The sequence below is a fragment of the Chiroxiphia lanceolata genome, chromosome 1 (assembly GCF_009829145.1).
Source record: "Chiroxiphia lanceolata isolate bChiLan1 chromosome 1, bChiLan1.pri, whole genome shotgun sequence".
Classification (NCBI taxonomy): domain Eukaryota; kingdom Metazoa; phylum Chordata; class Aves; order Passeriformes; family Pipridae; genus Chiroxiphia; species Chiroxiphia lanceolata.
In genome coordinates this window covers 149,439,011-149,463,311 of record NC_045637.1, presented here as the reverse complement: position 1 = coordinate 149,463,311, position 24,301 = coordinate 149,439,011, and the positions used below count along the sequence as shown (strand labels likewise).

Genomic DNA, 24,301 nt, shown 5'->3' with positions numbered 1-24,301 from the left:
AGCTGCTCCAGCCCCACTGTCAGCTCTAGCCAATTGTAAGTCATCAGTTTTCAGCACACAATGCAGCTGAAAGCCAATTCTGCTGGTAGCACTGCTGGAAACGAATCATTATTTGCCCAGATCTTGTATTAACCTTTTATTTCCCTTGAATATCACCATTGGAAAAGGATGGCTCACACCCTTCAAAGAGACCAGAGGAAACAGATAGCAAAAATAAAATTAGAAAAAAATAAGGAGGGGAGTTAGGGAAAGAGGGAACAAGAAAAGTTTATTAAATGTAGCAGAAAGAAAAAAGAAACAAAACTTTAAAAATTATTTCAAGCATTATCAGCCTCTCAAGCCAGACAGAGAAGACCCTGAAGTAGAATCTGAGAAACTGCTACCTCATATGAGCTCAGTTTCTTTCAAGACCTATACACCCCATCAATAAAACAAGTGTGAAAAGCAGGTTTCCCTAAACAGAGTGAGACCAAAAATTAGCAGGTTTAGCTCCAAAGGTCATGTAGTTTTAGGCCAAACCACCAAATATCTACCCCATCCACTTGCTCTAATCACTCTCTCTACTGTAAATTTAAAGCTCTAGACAGCTACTACTGCTGCAAGGATGACAGAAGTAGTCCTAACTAGACACTTTTAATACTGTCTTAACAATTTGGTCAGATACTTAGTTTGTCTTCCTGCATGAAACCAATCTACTTTCACTCATAGTTCTGCAACAAAAGGTCTATGGGCTACACAGTCTATAGCAAATTCTACACAAATACTTAGCAAACAACTCCTGTCTTAGTGGGCTATAATTAAACAAACTTTGAAAGATGTTCCCCCTAAGATGTAAATTTTTTTTCAAGCTAAGTTTTAGCTAAAATTAAGATTAAAAAGGCAGAGTTAGAAAAAATAAATTCTTTGTCAGATAAAAAGCCGCATAATACTGAATCACAAAGATCCTTCACTGCTGCCATGACTGTGAAATCTGGCAGGGTCTCATGGTCTGTCTTGTGCCATGTCTGTGAGACTCTACCCAGCTCTGGCCTAGAGATTAAGCCAGACAGCTGTGGGAGAGATCTCAATTTCTTAATAATTCTTCCAAGACTTAGTGTGCACCCAGCAAACCCTTGTTACCTCCTACACATCCTTGTGCTGTTTCTCTCTGCCACATTACACCACTCCAGTGCCAGCTATGAGAGCTGAGGTGAAGGAGGAGCCTCTTGTGCTCTCTTGCTGGAATTCTGGACAGGATGGGGGACAACAAGGAATTTCAAGTCCCTAGTGCAAAGGTAGCAACGATCTTTCCATGAAACGATTTCCTGAAACCTGGGTAAGCAATCTCAGAATGTTTAACCTAAGGCAGATACCTTGGGCATGATACCAAGCTACTGGGCTCACTCCCTAACAGAAACATCAAAATATCTCACAGGAAGGACAATTTAACATAAACCACTGGAAGAACAGAAATCAGGTTAATTTTATCAATTTAATTTAATGATTTTAGTTTAATTCTTAATCCCTAAATTAGGTACTTAAGGGATTATAATTCTGTCTTTCATTCATTCATTCATTTCATCAAGATCAGTGTTTACAAAGCCATAGTCTTGTCTACTCTCCTATACGGCTCCGAATCATGGGTCATCTACCGCCACCACCTGCGTCTCCTAGAACGCTTCCATCAGCGCTGCCTCCGTACAATCCTTAACATCCACTGGTCAGATTATGTGACCAATACATCTGTACTAGAGCAAGCAGCTGTCACAAGTATTGAGGCCATGTTACTGAGAACGCAGCTGCGATGGGCAGGGCACGTCTCAAGGATGAAGGACCACCGCCTCCCTAAGATCCTGCTCTATGGTGAACTTGCCACTGGCTGCCGCATGAGAGGAGCCCCGAAGAAAAGATTCAAGGACTCCCTGAAACAACATCTCAGCCTTGGCCATATTGATCACCATAACTGGTCTACTCTGGCCTCCAATCGGGAGGCCTGGAGACACACCATCTACAACGCAGCTGTCTCCTTTGAGAACTCACGCAGGATCACTCTCGAGGAAAAAAGGCAACGCAGAAAGAACCGTGTCTTGCAAAATACACCATCTAAGGAGTCTTTCTGCTGCGCCTTTTGCAATCGGATATGTCTATCACGTATTGGCCTCATAAGCCACCAGCGTGCCTGCAGCAAATGTGGATAGTGCCTTCCCAAATCTTCGTTCGCGAAGCCTAGCCATGAATGAAAACCCATCTGGAATAATGTGTACAGTTCTGGTCATCTGCTCAGGAAAGGTTAATTCAGCTGGGAACAGGTGCACCAAAAGGCTGTTTTGAAGATGAGAGGAACACAGAGTCTCTCTTGAGGGACGTGACTAAAGGAGCTTGGCTCGCTTCGTTTCACAGTTGACAGCTGATAGTGAATGTGATCCTTCTCCACAGTTACATAAGGTGCATAAACATCAACAAGGGAGAAGAGATAAAGGACACTTTGTGGGTGCAATTAGAAAATGGAAAATTATTGTGAATAAATTTAGGTTGAAAATTAGGAAGGGAGGAAAGTGAAATTCTGGAGCAGAACTCTAATGAGAACAAGAAACATCACCACTTTTCAGATTACTGAAGTTTATTGTGGGGAAGACATGATGGGGCTACCTAAAGGATTTTCCTACAGGAGCAGGAAGCGGAAATAAATGGCAGGTTAAAGAAGGTTCCTTCTTGCTTTATGCATTCTCTAGAGCAAGAATGGAAATAAATAATAATTAATTCTAGCATTTTTTTCCTAGGCTTAAGAAGTTCTGATCCTATTGTGGACCCAAAATCTGACAGATCTGCAGAGGAGAAACAGTCCAGATGTCTAATGGCTGAAAGATCAGAAAGAGCTGTGGACATCTGGATAGGAGTCATTGTATGGAGAATGTGAGAGTCAACATAAAAATCCAGAATTATTTAGAAAGGTTAATTCTGAACTGTTTTCTAAATTTGTAAAGAAACTGGTACACAACATGTGGCCACATGTCAGAGCATGACCTATTCCATGTTCAGAGTATGACAACCAGATTCTTTTGTTAAATCTGCATCAAAACACACAAAATTTGTCGTAAGAAGCCCTTGCTCCCTAATGCTGTGGTTCTGGTCCTTCTCAAAAACCTCACATCAAATGTGGTGCAAGGATTATACGCAAATAATACACATGGAAATATGGGGGGGGGTGTAGGCACACCCATATACACGACAAACATGGGATACTACTCAGGAAAATGATCATCTCCTTATTTAAGAGTCTAAAATACACCAAGATTTGATGAAGAGCTGTATAATGACTCCAAAGGGGAATCAAGATGATCCTACCTGTGCAATCTAGTCGACAAGCAGAAATTATCTCCGTAACCTACTGAATAGCCCAGTAAAACAAATGAGCAAGCAAACATTGTTTCTGTGAATCTGAAAGTGATTTCATTTTAATTGATTTAAAAGAGAAGCTCAAAAAGAGGAAGGAAGAGCTTTAAAAATGAAATTACAAGTAAAACAGGGCAGAGAAAAGAAAAGAAGAAAAAACTTCCTCAAAATGGATGGGAACAGCAACATAGAAATACACAGCATTAGGATTACAAGCATTTGACCAGCCACCACCATGGTTCCAACTTTCACCTGTCTCAGCCACATGAAGACTACTTTTACCACAATTAGAAAAATGAGACCCTCGCTGGGAGAATTCTGAACTGATTTGTCACCATCTTTCCAGGTTCAAACCACAGTTCCCACGGTGAGGGCGTCCCTCGCAGCAAACGCTCTTCCTCAGCTCTCCCCAGGGCTCAGGGAACAGACGGCTCTCCAGAGGCTTCAGCTGCTGTAACTTTGGGAGTCTGGTGACCTGTCTTTTAAAACAGTGGGAGTAACTTCCGTTGCTCCCTCAGCAGGGCTTTTACGGAGCCAAGAGCATGCCAAAACACTGCTTGCCCTCGCATATAACTCGAGCAACAAAAGCGCAGCTGTACTCAGTTTAAGGCAGGGCTATACTTTCCCACCCCTTATTTAACGCTGGCTTATTTCCATCAGCCTTAACAACACTGAATGGCAGAGAAGGGATGTTTTATAGACTCATGATGCTCTCTGGTTCTGCCTCAACTGACACAGATTGACCTGATCCACAACAGAAGGCAGTGCATCTAATTGACACAGGAGTCTGGGGACAGACCTTGTCACAGGTGAACTCCTGAGGCCAAAGGGAGCCTCATCATAGCTGAACTTACACATGGAAAGCTCCATGCAGAGTCAGTGCTGAATCAGGAGGAGAGTGGGCCAAGACATCTACCAGTGCTGAGTTACCTAGAATGGTCTGGCTTTAAACAAGATAGATTTTTTTGCTTATGTGTAAGAGTAGGGAGCCATTTAGCTCTACTTTCCAGGTTGCTACAGATTTGGGCAAGTTACTTCTTTTATTTTTACTTCCCAAGCTTTACATCAGAAATAATGATACTTCCAGGGCAACATGGGTATCATTAACTCATCTATTTTTCCTAAACATTTAGAACCTCGCAGAAGGAAGGAGATGGAGGAGGGCAGTGCATTAAGGTTATTATGTTAGGTTGGCTCTCTCACAAGGCTTTCTTTTAAGGAGAGTTTTAAAACAAATACTTGGATTGAATACCCCATCAATAAAAACCTGGATAGCCTCCAAGAGTCCACTTCTTTGGCAAGTTCAAATAAAGCAGGCCTCCCAGTGTTTAAGGTCTAAGTGAAAGCTTGAGTGCACAGAAGGTTGGTATTAGAAGGCACATCCATCTGATAAGAGCTGCAATCTACAGAGGATAAACTGAATAGCATATGGATAACAAGATAAGCCTGGGCAATATCAGGATCTTGCAGGTATCCAAGAATTGCCAGTACAATGATTGGTGATATTTTACATTTCAGATCCAGATTAATTAGGGCACTGATGTTACAGGGTTCACTAGGAAGCCCTCCAAACCAGGACCAGCGCAAGTAGGCACTTGAGTTTACACGGAATGAACAAAAACATGTTTTTCTCTAGGCACAGAGAAGCAAACCACTTGTGTCCATTCAGGATCTCACAACAGTTCCCTTCAGAAAACGAAGTTTTACTCCAAACTCTGTTCCCCACTTTGCATTTTTTGGCAAAGTCCTCCTTATCATGTATTACAGATGAAGTAACTTCCTTGAATTCCTGCATAAATTTTCCTAGGCCTGCTAAGCACCAGTGATCTCTGTCCCAGATATATATCATATCTATCTATACGTCAATCATATATAGCAAAACAACTTCTAAAGCACTTCAGAGCTTTTCAGGTGCTGAAGTTTGTATCAGTTGTCAGTTCCAGAGTTTACTCCACACACTGTACCCAGCCAAGTAATCCACTGCCAGAGGGTCAGTGGATCGAGCGCTCAGTTTGGGCTACATGCTCCCTTCAAGATGAAGAACAAAGGCATCAGGGTGGTAGGGTCAAGACTGCCATGTTTCACAGTTCAAGGATATCCTCTTCCTCCACCGCCCTGACACGTGGAAGGAGCAGCACAGCTGGATCCAAGATAAAGCAAACCTGTGGTTAGGAGGTTATACCATTGCTTAAAGTCTGGCTAGGCTTGGCTTTAACCACCAAATCGACTGTGTATTTTTGGTGAGGAAATGAAACACTAAAGCTTTGGACAAAGTTTTAGATTAATCTGTTAATGAATTACCAGCGATAGCTGAGTTCATGTTTGACTGAATTTCTACAGTCAGCTTAATGAATACATGTGTTTGGAAAAGACTTAACCGAGATGAATGGTTGTACTCGCTCTGCTTTGAAGTTACACATAAAATACAGAAATATGTTGCACCAGTCGCAATTGCTTTAGATGTAATTTCCCAACAATAAAAAGTCAGGAGCAAGAAAATGTTAAGCCTATTGCCAGAACATATAATTAAATTTTCAACCCGAAGCAATAACCTGGGCAGCCCAACCAATGTGCCAGACCAAGAACTCCAGCTCCAGCCGTCAGAGGTAAGTCCTGTCCCTCCACTGGTGTCACAGATCCTTCTCTGGGTAGTTCAGTAAAATGACACACTGTCACACTCACGGAGAGCAGTGCTGAAAAGCCTGAGTCACAGAATATCCTAGAAAGGAAAGGATTAACTTTTTTAGGCCTATTTTTAATTAATTAGCAAATGGAAATGAACCTTTCTTGGAACTTTGGGAAGGTTCTCAGAAAAATCAAGCTTTCCTTGGAAGTGGCCTTGTGTGCAAAGGAGAACAGATAAAAGTTTTTTTTCTATTAATGAGATGGTGATAGATTCTGACAGGATGCTCAGAAAAGAAAACAACATTAAGTAAATCACCATGGTGACCAACAAAAAAAAAAATCTAGCCAGGTATATGTACTACACATTGAACCCCCTCATGTATTAAGTAAACATGCATAAACCAGCTTGAATTTACAAATCCTCAGCCTGAGCACAAAGACATACTTTATTTAAATGACTGTTATAAATCCATATAAAGGACTTAGCTTTATAACTCTCTTTTCATCTCATATAGTTGCCAGGCCTCTATTTAAACAAAATATGGTCTGTCATAATTCTGTTTGGCCTTTTTGTATTTTGTTTCTACAAGGGGGATGTGAAAGGGAAAGGCTGAATGTATTTATTCTGGTCTGGGTATCTGGCCAATACTAAAAGAGATATTTTAGGTTTTCTGGCTCGCACTGAGTTCAGCCTCTTATCTGCCTGCCTGTTTAGGCAGCTGGAAGAAAGCTACAGAATTACAGCAGTAACACAGTCAGAATAGCAGAGAGGGTGAATCATGGCATTAGCCAGATATTACCCTAGTTTCATTCTCCCATTGCCATCCCAGCTCTCTTATATCAGGCATTTTGCACAGTCCTGTCACATGTGGAAAGACTTGTGGTAAGTAGTGCTCTAAAATTTGTCTGTCTGGCCGTCAAACCATGACACTCTGCAAGGAGAGAAAGCTTTCAGCAGAATAACCAGAAGAAACTTGGCTGTTTCTCAAAGTGAATTATTGCAAAATTGAAAAAAACAATACTGGTATTTTGGTATCCATTGATGGGGTACTTCCCAGCGCACCACAATATGCACGTTTATACTTTATACACTCACGAGCTTTAGGTGGTTCCTTCTCCCACCCCTCTAATGTGCAGACAACCACAATCAGGTCTTAACACTTCCGTCCCGTGCAGAAATAGCATCTCCAGCTCCAACCCCCCTGTCAACAGCAGCTCCAGTGATGACAAGGAAAATGTTCCCACTAAGGCAAATAACACCAGAATCATACTCAGTGGGTGAGCAACTCAGAAAGCTGGAAATCTTCTTCCACCAGGTTCAACTGCTCCATGCTCTGTGCTGAACAGGCCATTTAAGCAAAAATAAATATTCTTTAAATCCCCTAAAATGCTAATTGTGGGTATCCTCCATAAAACAAGAATCCTGTGGCACCCATTAGTATTAAGTATCCCACCGTTAGGCAGCCAAAGTCACCAAAATTCTGAAAAACAAGATATTCCTCCCTAAAATTTGCCTACATCTCAGGGATGTAAACAAAACTAAAAATCTTTTCCATAAAGACACAACATGGAACTCTGTGAGCCTGATTTTTGTTGTCTTTATATATTGTGACTGTGATGGGTTTTCGAAACTGTGTCTAGAGATAGCAGCTCGTGTATTTGGCTGGGAGAATTATTATTTGTGTGGAGGTTACAGAGGCTTTCAGAAATCATGGAATTACAAAAATAGGAGCACATAATAAAGGCAAATATTATGTGAAAACTGGAAGACTGGGAAGAAGACAAAGACATTGAGATCTTTTGGCAACATGCTCAAAACCAGCCTTAGTCAGCAAAGATGTTCACATCACTGTGACATGAAGTTCCCAGCCCAGTGCCAGGAACTCAGATTTCCACACCACACTGCCAAATATTGTCAGTGGTAATTGCCGGGAGGCCAATGCTGATGATCAAAATAGAAGGGCCACAATGGACAGCTGTGATGAATTTTATAGGATGAATTTGATTTTCGCTCTGACCCATGATGAGTCTTTAGGGCTGTCCTTCTGATAACTTTCACAGCACTGAGTTTACATATTTTTAGGTAAAAAGGGATCAGTGTAACTCCTTGGACAAACTATGCTATCTTCTACATTCTCACTTTTCTGTAATGCTATCAGCAATCCTATTTCTACTGGTAAATAGTTTTCCATCTTCCTCTTTCCATTTAAATCCTTTGGCATAATTAGCCTGCTTTTCAATCAGCCCAGGTAGGGACAAGTATCTGTCTTGGAGAAAAAGCAATTGCATTGGTATAATCAAGTTACTAATGACAGATCCATCATATAATCAACAAATTGGTGTCTCTGCTGGCTATTCCCTTTCCTCTTGCCTCCATAATGGTTCTCGGTTCAGTCAAACAATTGCAATTCATTTAGGAAATGGACAAAGTAAAAATTTGGATTTTTACCAATTGTGTTGCATTGTGCTGATTAGCAGTTGTGGTTGTTGCATTTCACTGCAGAAGTATCTACTTTTCAGCATATGTAGGATGATCTTTCAGGCACAGAAGAACATGAAAGTGCCCTTTTGTTTTCTATTTCCTTGACGTAAAGAGTATTTTCATCTCCAGAGGATGATGTATCCCAGCATGGGCTGGTAGCTTCCCTGTGTACCAAAAGTTCCACTGTGTAATGAAATATAAATCTACTCATTTTATGAATCTCACTAACTTTATTAACTCCATTTTCAGTTGCTCATAATTTCATATGGTTCCTATCCTATAGGATAAGTGTTCTACTTTCAGGTTTATCCTACTGAGTGATCATCCCTTCATCACTATCTTTACCTAATTTTTTCCCAGAGTTCAAGGATACAGTATAGATATTTCAGCAAAATAGTTCTTGAGAGGAAATTCTGGGTTTTAATTATGAATACACCTCCCCTCAAATATGTAGTTTTATTCTATTTTATTTATTTTATACAGTTGATCTGCAAACCACTCCAGTCTGTTTTGGGTTAGAGTACACAGTATGGAAGAGAGTTACTTAGATATTTAACTCCACTTCGGGAGGAGATATTTTGAAATGCAACTACCATGTTCCATTAATAATTAATTCATTTAAGTTTCCCACGTCCAATATTAAGGCAATATTAAATAACTAGAACAGAAAATGAACAGACAATTTCAAGCTAGCTCAGCAGTAAATTGCCACTACCTGTTACTATTCAAGGTTGCTGAAGTCCACAACCCCAAGAAACCCCCTGAAGTCCACAACCCCCCTCTAGAAAGCCTCTAGAGGTAAATAAATAAAAAAAGAAACCTTATAAAATTATCTGGCAGGGGCAGACTAGAGCAGAGGATTCCTGTTGTGGGAGTTCTCCTGTGTAACGTGTACGTTCCCAATAAGCAAGCCCAGGCATATTTGTTTTTACACAGTCGTTTCCACACCAAGACACATTTCCATTCCCCCCCTCCCTCCTTCTGCTTTTGTGTTCCATCGTCCACAACAACAATTAGTGGAAGTGCCTGGCTGTGCCTGTTCACATTGTTCCCAGACTTTTCTCTCCCCCAGTGAGCTCTGAAGACCATGCATTATTTGACATGACATGACTTGGAGGCCTTCTGCACCATGGCCGTATGCAGGGAAGCAGACAGAGACTAGGAAGAAGAAAGTTAGTCCTAGTTACAACTGTCTGGGACAGTAGGACTCAAGTCGATACGTGTTAATCTTTTAGCACAATACCCCAGGTGACTGGACTTTAAATTACTTAGTCTTGTAAACCAAAAAAAAAACCAACCCCACCAGAAATAAAAACAGCCTAAAGGTCAAGATACAAAGTCAGCTCATTGCTCTGTTTGTTTTGTGACATTGAAACACAGGATATGAAATTGAAAATAATCTTAGCACAGCTAGAAGCTAAAGCCAGATGTTTTAACATCAGGCAGAAGCATATTCATAATGTGGGGTTTTCCCCTGAAATAATTAAATATCTATTATGTTTTCCATCACAGCTCATTTCTCTGCAACATGAGCAATTTGCCAGCTTGTCCATACACACTGAATGTATTCAATTTAGAGTAAACAGCTGCACACAGGGCAGCTTCCCTCCACACACACAGCCTCTGCACTTGTGTCCTTACATGCTTTTTAAATTAACCTAGTCAAGTGCACAGAACACTCAAGACCATAAAACATAAACAAAGGTACCTACTGCCCTCTGGAAATGAACTCTTAGAAATATCTTCTCTGGAAACAGACATTTACTTAGAGTGCACAGTTAATATTTCCTCTCATTTCCTCTCATAAAGTCCTGAGAAATGGGATTGTGCCATTCCTCCACGAGAAGGTGACCCCCAGACATATGTCCCCAGTCTGTGTGTTCTGACTCTTCTCTATTAAAGTGCACATACTGATCACTTCCATTGGTCTTACCAGCCTTTGCTTTTATGTGTGTTCCTTTTCCTTACTTCCTTCAGCTCAAATACAGTCAGGGCTAAAAGCTTGTTTTATAACTTATACATATAGAGAAATTATAAAGACTAAGTTGGTTGTTCCATCATCTTCTCAGGACCTGAGGAGCTCCTGTCTCTCTCCACTGACCTCATCAAGCAGCAGCCCACAAAGAAATATTGATGTTGATTTGCAGAACTCCAAATACCTTTAAACCTAAATACCTGTTTCATAAACATGCTGACAAACAGTATATGCAGATTATGGCAGTGAAATATATTTTTTCATTTTAAAACGTTTATATTCGAAAGTAAATTTGAAATAATGACCCACAGAGAGAGTCCAAACACATTAAACACCTACAGTAGCTCATAAAACTTGTAAAGTTTACACAGGTAAAAAATATATAAATAAAAAAAAGCTCTCAAAATTTTAAATTATTGCAACCTTTTCTCAAGTTACATTGAAAAGTTGAAAGGAACAGAAAAGGAATTTCTTTCTGAAGCCTTTATCATATGTAATACTTGGTGTCTCTCAGTCAAACATGAGGTTGTACACAGACTTTATGGTGTGTCACAACGGATTGCAATGCACCGAGTATAGAATTAGTTTCAGTCTTTATCATCAAGAGAACAGCTGCTATTTATCTCTTCCCAAATTACTTCCTAGTATTACTTTCAATCTCTGTTCCATTAAAAAAACAGCTTCTGACTTGGAGGTTTTCGTTGTTTGTTTGTTTGTTCCATTTTAGCTATCGGGTGCAAGAGGATGTCATTGGAAGTGGAAAAGTAGGAAAGCCAGCTTGTGTTTGTAATGCAAGTATAAACACCAAAGAAGGGAAGACTTGCATATTGAAAGATTGAAAGATGTAAAGCTCAATTTTCAATTGTAATTAAGGACATCCTGATACAAGTGGACTAGCAGGACCCTCAAATACTGCAAAGGGATCTAAGGTGTGCCTAAATTCCTTTGAAAATCCCATCTCTCTGAATCACTAGCCTTCTTAGCACCTATTTTCTTTTCTCAAGGATTAATCTCGTGAATGGCATTTCAAGTAAACTTGAGTCATCTGTTGTTCACAGATTTTTGGATCCGAGTTTATAGACAGATGGAGATCAAAAGTGAATGAGTTACCAAGGCTTCCCATTTTATCTGACAAGGTACACCATGAAAACAGAAGTTATTGGCCAACTAAGAAGGCATTGTAAGGGCCACATGCTTGGTCCAGCACTGCAGTGGGATAGGAGGATGCACAGAGTCTGTTAAGAAATCCAGCTGGTGAACAGCAGCTTGCTTTGCATTGGTAACTGCTGGTTGAGGTCCACCAGGACAGCTGAAATACAGTTATGTCTGACTAAGTGACAGAAATGAGCCCACTGCTGTACATGGTTAAGTAAGACACGTTTCCTCTTTTACTGACTGCAGCAGAAAATCAGAAGAGTTCCTTTACCAGCAACTTTTGCATGCCAACTGATGACACTTCCACAGATCTGCAGCAGCGAAAAGAGCCAGAACTCTTAGTAGAATACAGGAAAAAAAAAAAAAAAAGAATTGAAGTAACTGCACCTTTTAATTACTGGATTTATTTTATAAAGAAAAACGTTGGCATGTACCCTCCTGCCTCTGCACAGCTCAAAGCATGTAGAGTCATTATAAAAACCATAAAAAATATAAGGAAAATGTATAATTAATCATCATCCAACTAAAAGAATTCTATTCAATTAGTCTTTACCTTTAACATCAACTCCTAAACAAAAAGCAAAGAGAGCAGCTGAATAACACCTTCTGCCTCCCATTCATTTCAGGCTATAAATCTTATGTTTATGAATAATGTTGGCTCAACTTTTCAGATGGCAGAAGCTCTCCATTTTCCCATAAAAATGTGGAGTTATCTAGAATTAGAGGAAGGAGTATCTAAGAAGAATAGTGTTGAGACCATGCTGGTATTCTCTCTCCTGCACTAGCTGGCAGCAGTACTGGGGAATGCCCAGCTCCAGGAACTGCAAGGACAAGTCAGTGGAGTGCAGGAATGGAGACAGGATGCCTGCAAAGTCTTTGGGGGGTGCTGTAGGTTAAATGTGATTGATAAAGTGCTGTTTCAGATGTACCCAAACCCTGTTTTCTTGAGATTATATATGACTCCATGTGAAGTGGCTGCAGATGTCTTACTTCAAGAATTCTACAACTGATGTGCCACCAGCTGTACAGGGAAAAAAAAAAAAGACTACCATTTCACAACTTTCAACAACCACATGAACCACATGGAGGGTGTGATAATTAGGCACACTCATTGCAGTACCACTTTTGATGCTGGAAATTAAAATAGTCTCCTCTCATTTATCTAATATCCTCAATCCTTGGTCCTCCTGATCAGACCTGCCAAAAGAGCCCTAACAGTGATATTTTAAGACATGGCAAACTGTCTGTAGACATTAGACTGGAATCCTTTCACTTCACACATATTTTTAAAAAACAAAAGTAAAAATACTTTCCATCACTGCTGACTTAGGTCGAGCTTTTACATGGATCCTTATGGAACAAATACCATAGGAAGAAGGTTGGGCTTATGGTTAAGATTAGTGAACTGGGTCTCAGGATTCATTAGTCCAACTGTCACATTCCTGTACAACATGGGATAAGTTGCTTAAACTCCAACCATCTCTTTGAATATCAGCACTGCAGGGACAATGTCCCTCCTTCTCACCTGCCTCCAGTCTGTAACATCTTTAAACTCTCTGGAGAGTTTGTCTATACCAACATATGTAGAGACATCTAACAGCATTCAGTCACGGATGGAAAGAAGATCCCATAAGTTGTTTCAGTGTCTCACTGTGGCACTATTACTTTAAAAGTTTATTCTTTGTGGATCTCAAGTTTCAGCCATTCATCAATGCACAGCTTACATCTCCTCTAACCTCAGGCAATACAGCAGATACAGACTCAGACAGCCTGGTGGTGATTTAGTGCTCTTATCCCTGAAGTGCCTTTCCTCATGCTTCTTGCTTTAGATCATACTTCCAACACGGAAGCCATGATTAATACTCTGTAACAGCAAATCCCCCCTAATTAATTTATGCAAAAGGAATGACAACACATGATGAAAACCACATTCCAGAAGATGGAATGCTCTACAGAGAAGCTGGCAAACTCCCATACATACTGTGGTAACACTGACTAAGCACCATTTTACCGCTTCCTTACTGTTCTTTTCCTTCCTCAAGTCTTGCTGGGACTACTTTGCCTCCGGTTTCAATTCCCACCTTTCAATTCAGCGAATCCTTCGGAAGTCTCTACACTACTCTACTATTTGCCAAATCCAATTTCACTCCCCAGACTGGCACTATACTTTTGGGACAAGATCCAACCAACTGTGGAGTTCAGTGTGCCTGTGTAGTGGCTCAACAACAGTTGGTCTCAAGGAGCTTTCACTTGCCCAAGTGCATTCCTTCAGAGCAATGAAACTGTGCAGCCTCCATCCTTGGGCATATTCAAAATCTGATGAGACAAGAGTCCTGAGCAACCTGCTTTAGCTGACCACTGGGTCAGCAGGAGGCTTGGACTAGATCATCTCCAGAGGTCTCTTCCGATCTCAACTGTTCCATGATTCTGTAAAAACACTTGTTTACCACATTGCCAAAAGCAAGGCAACACAGGCTTAGCAAACATATTAAATGCACAACTATTTAAAGGCATAGAACAGTCCTGAATCAGTGGAAATCTGCCAAGGATTACGGCTAGGTAGCAATAATAGAGTCATCGTGACACACTTGAGCAATCTGTGCGTAATTCCAGGTGTCTTTCTAGATTTCCATGCAGAGTCCATTCAAAGTAAGTGGCAGGCAGATAATAATCTACTTCTTCCACTAGACAGGCCACAGGCAACGCTCAGGGCACCTGTTTAGTCCATCCCATCTTACAGCTATTCCATTTCTATGGAGAGCTTGTCTTCATTGAAATGTTTCTTCATGTTTGACTTCAAATTTTATCCCTAATTTAGCTCACTAAATATTGATTTCTCTAATTCCATGAAAAACATGTTTCCAAACTTTTCTAAAGAAATCAACAGGCACGTAGCTTCCACAACCAGACCCAAACTTCAGTCATTCATAAAAGACCCCTACTAAGTCTACAACTGAGCAGGAAAATCCTGTGTTTTGTAATGCTGTAACTCTGACCACTCAGAGAGGTTTGCTTTCTTCAGCTTGCAGAATATGAGTTATTGTCTTATTTTCATTTCTCCAGCAGCATAAAAAGTTGTCTGAAAATTGCACAATGCCTGTTATAAATAAATGATGATAAATGCTTCATAACATAATGTTATAATGCTCATAATGCACACGCTTCCTCCTAATGAAACTCCAGATCTATGAATCTGTTCTCCAGCAGCTTAAAAAAGGCATATAGTTCTCTCGCCCTGACTGCAAAAATAGATTAAGTCTTCAGCTTATGACATAGGTTCTGTTTTTGGAGTAGAAGGTCACAGGCCCCCTTGGCAATAATGACCATAAGGTCTGAACAGTCACAGTGTGTGATATAAATGACAACCATGAAACACATACTGCAATGCATTTGCTCTGCATCCCATTGCATCACGCTTGCATAATGTAATTTACTGTCAAGCTAAATTACATGAAAATTTAAAGGAGGCTGTATGCCAATCTCTGAATCCTCAATGTCAAAAACTGAAGTACCATGTTATGTTTTGGTTCTCTACCGTGTAAATAATGCCTTCATGCTTTAAAGATTTCATATGTAGTTATATGCAAGCAATTTAAGGGAGACAGTATTACAGAAGCAAACACTAAACTGAAGCATTATATTCCAGTTTCTACAACTACCTAAAGGGCAAACACAAAAATCATTCTGCACCAGAATCACTGCACATGCATCACTGTTTCAGCTCACTGCTGGTAGCAGAAATAGTTCAGTAGTAGTATAGCACTGTATCACCAAACCACTAATAATATTTTATATTTATTGATGGTATATTATATTCATGTATATATGTAAATTCTCCTTTCCAGGAGAAAAACCATACTCCATTCAGGAAACACTCAAGCTGCTTTTTCTTTTTGCCTTTGAAGGCATTCACAACTCTCCCTGTTTGTGAGGCTGTAACGCTTCCTCCAGTGAGGCTACAGTGCAAACAATGGTAGAAAATCGAGACAGCAGTCCTCTGCAACCAGATCAGGCCCTGGAAGAAAGCTAATTCCAAAAGCCTGATGATCAGTGTAGGGTAACATAGCCCACAAAAGGGTATTTCTATGCCAGACAGACATTTTGTGACATCTGCTGCCTGTTATTCATGTCTTCTTTGATGCTTCATGTCTCTTGTAACCAACTCTGCTCTTTCATTACTCCCCAGGCATGGGATACCTTTTAATGGCAATTCAGCTTTTCTTCAAAGGGATGACAATTATATGTGGTACTTCACTCAACATGGATGTCCATAATTTGGTCAACCAATGTTGACTCAGTGTGGTGGTTTGGGCTAGGCCTTCCTTGGTGACCAGTTTGTAACCAAGGAAGGGTCCAGATCTACCCAGTATTCCCTACGATTTTTATGTAAGCCAGACTATAAGAAGAAAGGAGCCACACTCAGCTTTGGCTCCTTTCTGCTCCCATTAGCCCTGCCAAGCCAGCATATGGGCACACCAACCTAATTCCACGAACTGACCATACATCAGCAACCAAATGAGTGTTGAATTCTGCTTTCAGTCACATCTGAGTAGCTACCTTGAATGCAATGTGGTGCCCAGGTAAAACTGAGCGTAAGTTGAACCTTGCAGGTCTGTAAACAGGTGTTGGAACATCCTTGGTAGAGATCACTACCTTCCACTTCACTCCTGATCTCTAACTTTTCCCTACCTGAAGCCAAAAGTCTCACCATCCACATTTCTGTGAGGTTCCTTCCACATTCATGACTTATTTCTCCAAGGAAATTCACATTCCTCTGAGCCCACAGTCCTCACAGGCTCACAGGTATAAATAAAGGGGGTTGGGTGACACCATTGAGGAGCAGAATCTCCTACTAGAAAAAGTGATGTTTTAAAGACATAGTACTTTTCAATAAGCTGATGGTCAGTTTGTGTTATGCTTTAGAACCAAAAAGACCAAGAGCTTCTTTAATTACAGTGGCAGCTATTATGTTTGTAAACATGAATCCTTTCTTCTATCCTTCAGATAAATTCAAAGTACCGTCTCAACACTCCTCAGTAAATACCTCTTGCCCTTTCCAGTCTTAATATATCAGCCCTTTAGGGAGGAATCCAAATTTAAAATTCAAGGCCACAGAGGCTCAGGACAACTCAGAGCCTGTCCTATGAGAGTGAGAGGGAGAACAGTTGCAGATCTAATATTAGGGAAACATTCACTCTCCTCTGTCTTCCTCTTCCCCCACCTCCTTTTCCAAGAAAATAAACATTTTTTTTCACTCCTAGGTCCTATTGGAAGCTGATTTCCTTTAACCTTTTGAAGAATTTACCTTATTCCTCACCTACAGCTTCCTAAAATGACTCCTAGACTGAAGTGCTGTTCTCATCAACCCACCCTGCAATTACCAGGAGACAGGAAGCAGTTCTGCAAAAGCTGTGACAGAACAAAACCATTTCACAGTGATTTATTAGGCATGCAGCCATTAATGACTTTGCAAGTGTGGAAAGCAAGATGGAGGGGCAGAGCCTGAGCCAACAGTAGTGTTGGAACATCATTGTCATCTATGGGGTTAGAAATATTTAAGCCATCTGATGTTCAGCCTGGCATCCCAACAAGCCTGGAAACAGCAATAAATTTTGACATTGAGGAGTCTCTTCAAAGTCGTGGAGGATGACAAAGAAATGGGAGAAGGTGTGCAGAGATGTTTGTTTGTATGACATTGAAAATAAAGCATCCTGGTCCCCAAGCACATCCTTCTAGTGCATCAGCTCTGTCAGGGCTGAAGTACCAGAGGCAACAGCCACTTCACTGAACTGAAAGATGGTTTTACATTCATTCGCAGATGCTGTTTTTGTCCTTATTGTGAAAAAATCTCTTTGTTCTTTCAAATAATAAGTCACCTTGTGATGTATTTGGGAAAAATCCAAGGAAGTGCCAAGCTTCTGCAATTCCCACCTGCTGGGAGCAGCAGGTGCTTGGCACTTGCTGTGGTGAAGCTCCTGAGACAGGTTCTGCCCTCAGTTGCACTCACGTAAATACAACATAACTATGCTGTTATGTACCTGGCTGAATTATCCCAGATGAAATTCAAGGTAAACAACAGCAGAATTCTCCTTTTCATTTTTTTTTTTCGTGTCACCAGAGGATTATAATGGCTATGTTAACACTAGAAGAGATCGATTTTTGCAAGATGACAAAAGAACACACTGATCTCACTGCTGCGAGCTCCTACTCAGCAGACAATTGCATCCCATCTTAGAATAGAGTTTTAAAAATGTTCACAGCAATATGCAAGCACTAACTTCTAATGGCTTAAAAAGGAATTTTATAATGTTAATGTCTTCACATTACAGATATGATGCATCTAGAGAGCAAAAGCTTCTATTTAAATCTCTAGCAGCTCTCAAAGATATTTGGACCAGAATTTTCCATTTAGGCATCTCTAGTTTCAAGACTTCAGAACATGCTACTGGGAGAGACAGAGGTTGATATGACCTCTACAAAGGGTCTTGCAATGATATTATGGTCCATCTAAATTACCAGTTTTGGTCAGTCATGTATTTGCAAAGAAAACATCCACCAAACAAAAAGTTGTTTTATCAGTCCAACCTCTAAACAAATACTCCCCTGCCACTGCAGAATACAGCAGCCCCCACTTTAGTCTTGGTTACTGAACACAAGTTGAGAGCAGCAAGGAAAGCCAACTTGCAGGAACTTAGTAGTCCACCACTACTCCCAGGAGCACGGGCCAGGCACCACCCACCTGTGCTGAAGGAGACTGAGCACAGGAAGAAGGTGAAAATAGAATGTTTCCAGATCTTTATATTATGTCTTGCTCTTGCTTGAGAAAGATGTACCTGAGAAATGTCCTGGAGTGCTGCAAGACACAAACCAGCTTTCTTAAATTGATCCATTTTTTCCCACTGTCACACACAGGCTCCCCCGAAAAAAACAACGTGGGAGAGGAAGTAAAGCATGCAACTTTCTTTTCAGACATGCTTATTATTCTACAATCCTCTAATCTAATTGTAGTGCATTTTGCATCATTCACCTTTTTTTTCGCAATATATGTAATTATTTTTTCAGTCAGCACTTCTGTGTGCTTAATAAACATGTTTTAGGTCAGCCTGCATCACAACAGTACCTCTCTGTCCCATGGCTTTTTCTTTCAAAATTGACTCCTCTCTCCCCTCCTACTCAGACCTTATTAATCCTTCTCTTGTTCCTAATTTGAAGATCAAAATGAGCACAAATTACGAATCTCAGCAATAAACACGATCTCACAGCAACACAAAGAAGAAGATGAACAAAATAAAAATTACTGTCTGGTGAAAGCTGCCTTGACAACTACAGCTACACTGACAGGCGCCACTGAAATAATAGGAATGATGCTTCAAAACAACAGCCAAGAAAACAGTTATGAAAGAGAAAAAAAAACAGTCTAAATGGATCTTTTCAAATGCAGATTCCACTGTCAAGTGAGGAGAATGAGAAAAATGTTCTTTCTTATAGCACAGCCATGTTTAAACTCTGCCAGATTACAGGAAACCACTAAGAATGTGAGTACAACCTGAAAGACCCTGGGCCCAACAGTCCATTTTAGGAACATTAAAATGATGCGGAATGGAAGAGAAGGATCGTGTTTTGGGGATGGAGAGGAAGGATGGAAGGTGTCAGCTCATTAACAAATCTTTAATTGCTTCCAGCTGGGTGAACAACAAAACTAATGTTGACTTCAGTGCAATACCAGGCATTTGCAGGCTTGTATCTGAATAACTACCACTATCTAAGTGAAAAACTGCATAGAAAAGAACCAGGAGATTAATGAACATGAAAAATTATGACCCACCACTAAGGATGTTCCATCCAAAACAGAACTAAGGCAACACTCACGAAGAAATGTTGCCCATGGCTTAGGGAGGCAAATAGGAAAAAGCATTAGCCTTCCTCTGTCAATAATGCTATAGTATGAACACTTAGGCACTTCTTCCAACTTAGCTTCACACCCATAAACTGAGGAAAATTGCTTAAGTACTGCTGTGGTCACAGGTATCTGGTGGTCAGCAGGTATTTCAAAAGCACCAGGTGGATCCTGTAAAATCCTGCAACAACCACAGCATCTCCAGAATTACCTATGGCTCCTCAGCAGGCAGAAAGTGCAGCTCCTGGGAGCAGCAGTGGAGATCCAGCTGCACAAGAGCTTCTGGCTGGACTGAGTCAGAGGTTGGGGGGGGGGGCAATGGAAAGAAAGGGCAGAGAAAATGTAGCAGGGAGGGTGGAAAGGAATAATGTGCACAGAGTGAGCAGTGCTTTGGTGTGGTACATTTTATTTGTTGCTGTTTTACGTCCCTATTGTGAAGTAGTACTGGTAACATGGCAAAGTTTATTGCCTAAAAGTTCCAGTCACAAATGCATAGGCAACACCCATGTTAGCAGAAACAAACCCTTTTTTTCTAGTACTGAATGCACTCAGACCTCCAGAAGTTTGGCTTGGGCTCTTGGGCTTGCATTCCTCCCCAGAGAAAAATGAAATCTGCAGAGGAGTCATGTATTTCTCCTCCATTTTATTCCACACACTTGAGACACCTAATAAATTTGCTCTGACTTCTCATTCTTCCCTAAAACAAAGGAAAAACTTAGAACCAGAAATATCTTTTTGCTCCTTGGAGGCTTGGCAGGGTTGTTTCCCACTTTTACATAATGAGATTTAAAATAAAAAAAAGCAAACCCCAAACAAATATAACAAATAAGCAATAAAACAACGGAGTGCCCAGAAAAGATACAAGGACTTTGTCAGTTCTTGCCAGAAGTACTGACACCAAAAGCACATCAAGACTGAGAATAAAAAACTAATGGTTACATAGATCATAAGAATGTCTTAATAGTAAAGAAAAACAAAAAGTTTTGAAGGGCATGTAATTCTGAAGACTGACCCAGTCAGCCTTTTAGTACTCACTTGGAATACTGAGCAACTTTTGATCTGTGTTGATTCTCTATCTATGTACTGTAATTTCTTGCATGTTTCCTTACAGTGGAATATACAAAACAGAGTCGGTGAAGAGACTGCATGGCTCACTAGTCTGCTCCACGGTGGTAAAACAACTGCCCCCTGCTCTCTCGGCAATGAACAGACTGAGATCGAGCTCTGGGCAACCCTGCCCTGGGAAATTCAGATGTGGATTAGTCTTGAGAGAGAGAAGAGTCCGATTAAACCCCGGTTCAGCCACAGACACGGACAGTTCCCAGAGCCAAACCTGGGGATGCTGAGACCAACATTTGGGGGTGAAGAGACCTTTTGCTAAACCGTACTGCGAGTCTGCGTGTGAACTGTGAGAGACACACTGAGCCAAACCCATAGCCCAGGGCAGAGGAGCACTGGTGCAGCCCGGAGTAAGAGTCACTTCTAAAACTAGGATAGTGAGGATAACTGAAGTTCTCACTCCGTGCCACGGTCACTGCACTCCGAGCTCCCAGCACGGCACGGGGGGCTCAGACCCCATGCTTCAACCTACCCCAGATGTGGAGGACTTGCCTGTTGCAGGGGCTGCACCCCCCAGCCCAGCATGCCCCAAACTCCAGACCTCGGCAGCAGGGAACACCTCTCCCTGCCTTTCGCTGAGCTACATGTCAGAGAGAAACATGCCTCAGCGCCTAAACCACGCCAGCTGCCGAAGAGGAGGAAGAGCAAGGAGCCACTTACGGGGATGTGCACTCGCAACATGAGTTTCTTCTGGCCGGAGCTTTTCCTGCTGCTGGAGGCATCTTTCTTCTTGTCCATGGCAGTGCTTCCCATCCCTTCACCCAGGCGTGGTGTTGAGCGATGGATCTGGAGAGGGAGGCTCCTCTTCCACCTCTCCCCACTGTCCCAAGGGCCGCAGTTACTCCAGGCTCTTTATTTTGTTTTTTTCTTTTCTTTTTTTTTTTTTTTTAATGGCCTTAGGAAATTGGGGGGGGGGCTGAATAGGGGGAGGGGGGAGAATGAGAGAAGCAGAGGGAGGGGGAGGAGTTTCTCCAGCTCCGGTTTTTAATCCCAGCAGCGAGGTGTCAGGGGGGACCTTCGCAAGAGCATGAGATGCCCTTACAGACGCTGCTCCCTTTCTCACTCTTCCGCCCTTTCAAAAATATCCGGAGCATCCTGGGGGGGGGGAGAAAGTTTCCTTCCCCTCGCCCAGCCCGGCCGCACTCTCACCGAGAGAGGAAAAAAAAAATAAAAAGGCACCCGAATGCCACAAAACCCCGAAAAGGAGAAGGCGCTCGGGCGACGCTCCTGGTAGAGCGGGGAGTCCCGCGGGGAGCCCGGCCGGGGAGGGAGGGAAGGAGGAAGGGAAGGAGGGCAGGAGGATGGGAGGAGGTGCCCGGGTGCTGCTGAGAGCCCCGGCCGGGTCGCCACGAACTGCAGAATGAGCACCAAGGATCTTTCCCGCAGCCGCTTCCCCCGGCTCCCCCTCGCCCCGCCGGCCCCTGTGCGGGGGGAGAGGAGCTGGAAGCTGCGCCTGCATTCCCGGGGCTGCCGGAGCGCGGCGGTGGGCGAAAAGGCTGGGCTTCACCTTGCCAAAAACGCCCGAAGGCGGCGCGGTTCCTTTCCCTCCCGACCTCCCAGGCTGTTCCCTCGCCTCCCTGCCCGCAGGATTTCTCCCGGCCGTGCCCGAGAGGAGGGTTATTTCCCCCGAGGCGGTGCTTCCCACCCCTCGGTCCCCGCAGCCCGGCCCGGCGGCTGCAGCGGCCCCGGGACGGCCCCGGGCTCGGCGGGAGCCCCGCCGGGCTCATTCCCGCTGGGCAAATCCCCTGGCTGCCCTCCCTTTCCCCCCTCCCTCCCCCCGGCTGACAGGGAACGCTTGCCAAGCCCAGGAGGGCCGCGGTCCACTCCTGAACACGGATTTTTTTTTTCCGCTCCCTCCCTCCAAAAAGCCTTCAGCGCGCTTGCAAACTCAGCCGGGCGAGAGAGGCGGCTCAGCCCCCGCGGGCGAATGGATTTGGCGTCACAGGGTATCGGAGAAGGAATCGCTTCCAACATCCCTTCACCTGTGGCTGCGCCGCGTTGCAGCTCCAGAGCAAACCCGTGCCAGTGCCACCCCTGCTGCCAGGCAGGATTCCAGGGCTGAGAGTCTGGGACCGCAAAGAGAGAGAGAGAAAGAGAGATGTCTTTAGAACAGCAAGTGGTTTCCGTACACACAGAAACAAACATACATTCTGGATCAAAATACGAGGTTTTGGTTTAGAAGTGACTCTTCTTCCCTGGACAATCTTTGCACCTTTTTATGTCGCCTGAATTTGACAATGAGACAAAGCCTGTTACAGCCACAGACCTTTGATCCCATCATTTAAAATCAAGTTTTCCCTGGGTTCAAAGCCTACACCCTAATTACCTCCAACAAATCTCATGGGATTCTATAAAACAACGATTTATAAACCTCGAGGGAGAAGGGGGAAGAGTTTTCCTCAAAAATCTTATCTTCTGAAAAAAATACAGGATTGTGGTGGTTATCTTCAAGAAATACAAGAATTCAGATTTATTTCCCTCCTTATGGAAGTCTCGATATTTAATGGATGCAAAGTTCTGTCAGGTATAAAGTCTGTAGCCACTTCTCTAAAACCACACAGAATTAAATAAGAATATGAACCCTCTTCTTTAATGTAGTAGAGAACTGTCTTGTAAGTTCCTACAGGAATCACGGAAGGCAACAGACCCAGAAATGAGACTGCAGGGGTTAAACAACATTGTCACCAGGTCAGGAAGGGATGTTAATGACATGTGGACAGAGGAAGCAAAATTCCTCTGACAGTAAAAAGGTGTCTGGGGCAGCCTGGGAGCTGCACCAAGATAGAGAACGTCTGTAACAGCCGTTTTTTCCCAACATTTATATAAGTTTTTTTGCCAACAAAGTGCTGCTGCCAAAGGATATGGGAATGACTGACCCCTGGAATAAAGAAATGAAAAAAAACCCAATAAACATGCTTGTGAATAAACCATCACAACATTTTTCATTGCTAGTATGGTCCTGAAAGTTAAAAAGTAAGGGAAGAAAAGGTAGAATTTCTATAGAAGTATTTTAGCACTGGGTATCGTAAGCAAGCAGGTCTCCTGGATGTTCTTTATTAAATTAACAAACATTTGAGGTGGAATAAAAGCTACCATATAAATAATCCATTCCCTTGTTTATGCAAAATTGTATCCTACAACATTATAATTTATTTTCTACATTTAGTATTTTAAACCAAAATTAATTCTTTTTTCTTTTTGTAGGCTATTTATATGAATAATTGTGGATATTGTAAAATAAGTTTCAGAAAGTAACTTAAAGGCAGTATGACCAAACTCCCAAACCTAAAAACCCCCCATGAATCATGTTCTCTCCCATCATGTTATTGCCTTAAGCATGTTTATAACTTTGAGAATACCACAATGGGGGGTTATTCTTATTTTTCTCCTTTGATCCTCTAAGATCCCAAATACGGCCCTTGATCCTCCAGTCATATTTTTAAACTTTTCATTACAGCTCTGAGGATTAGAGACACATTAAAAAAAACAACAAAAAACCCCAAAACACAACCCACAACAAACAAACAAACAAACAAACAACAGAACAAAGCCAAAATTCTCCTACAGCTGCTAGACTTCAGGAGCTTGACTCTTTGTAAAATCAAGAAGACTCTGCTATAAAATAAGGAAATCACTAATTATTTCAGGCATTAAGGTATTATGTTTTTATCCTTCT

At 42.0% G+C, this 24,301-nt stretch overlaps 1 protein-coding gene across 2 annotated transcripts in view; it reads right to left on the bottom strand.

Moving 5' to 3' along the window:
• PRKAG2 (protein kinase AMP-activated non-catalytic subunit gamma 2) overlaps nt 1-21,982 on the bottom strand; it is a 211,618-nt gene extending 189,636 nt beyond the window's left edge. The window contains exon 1 of one of the 2 annotated variants that reach the window (XM_032675097.1): nt 21,286-21,982. In XM_032675097.1, coding sequence (XP_032530988.1) covers nt 21,286-21,378 — 93 coding nt within the window. In that variant the 5' untranslated portion in view covers nt 21,379-21,982. Of the gene's footprint in view, nt 1-1,119; nt 1,138-21,285 lie in introns of those variants that run through there. The other variant, XM_032675117.1, reaches the window with a different exon arrangement.
• Between the last annotated feature and the right edge of the window lie 2,319 nt (nt 21,983-24,301).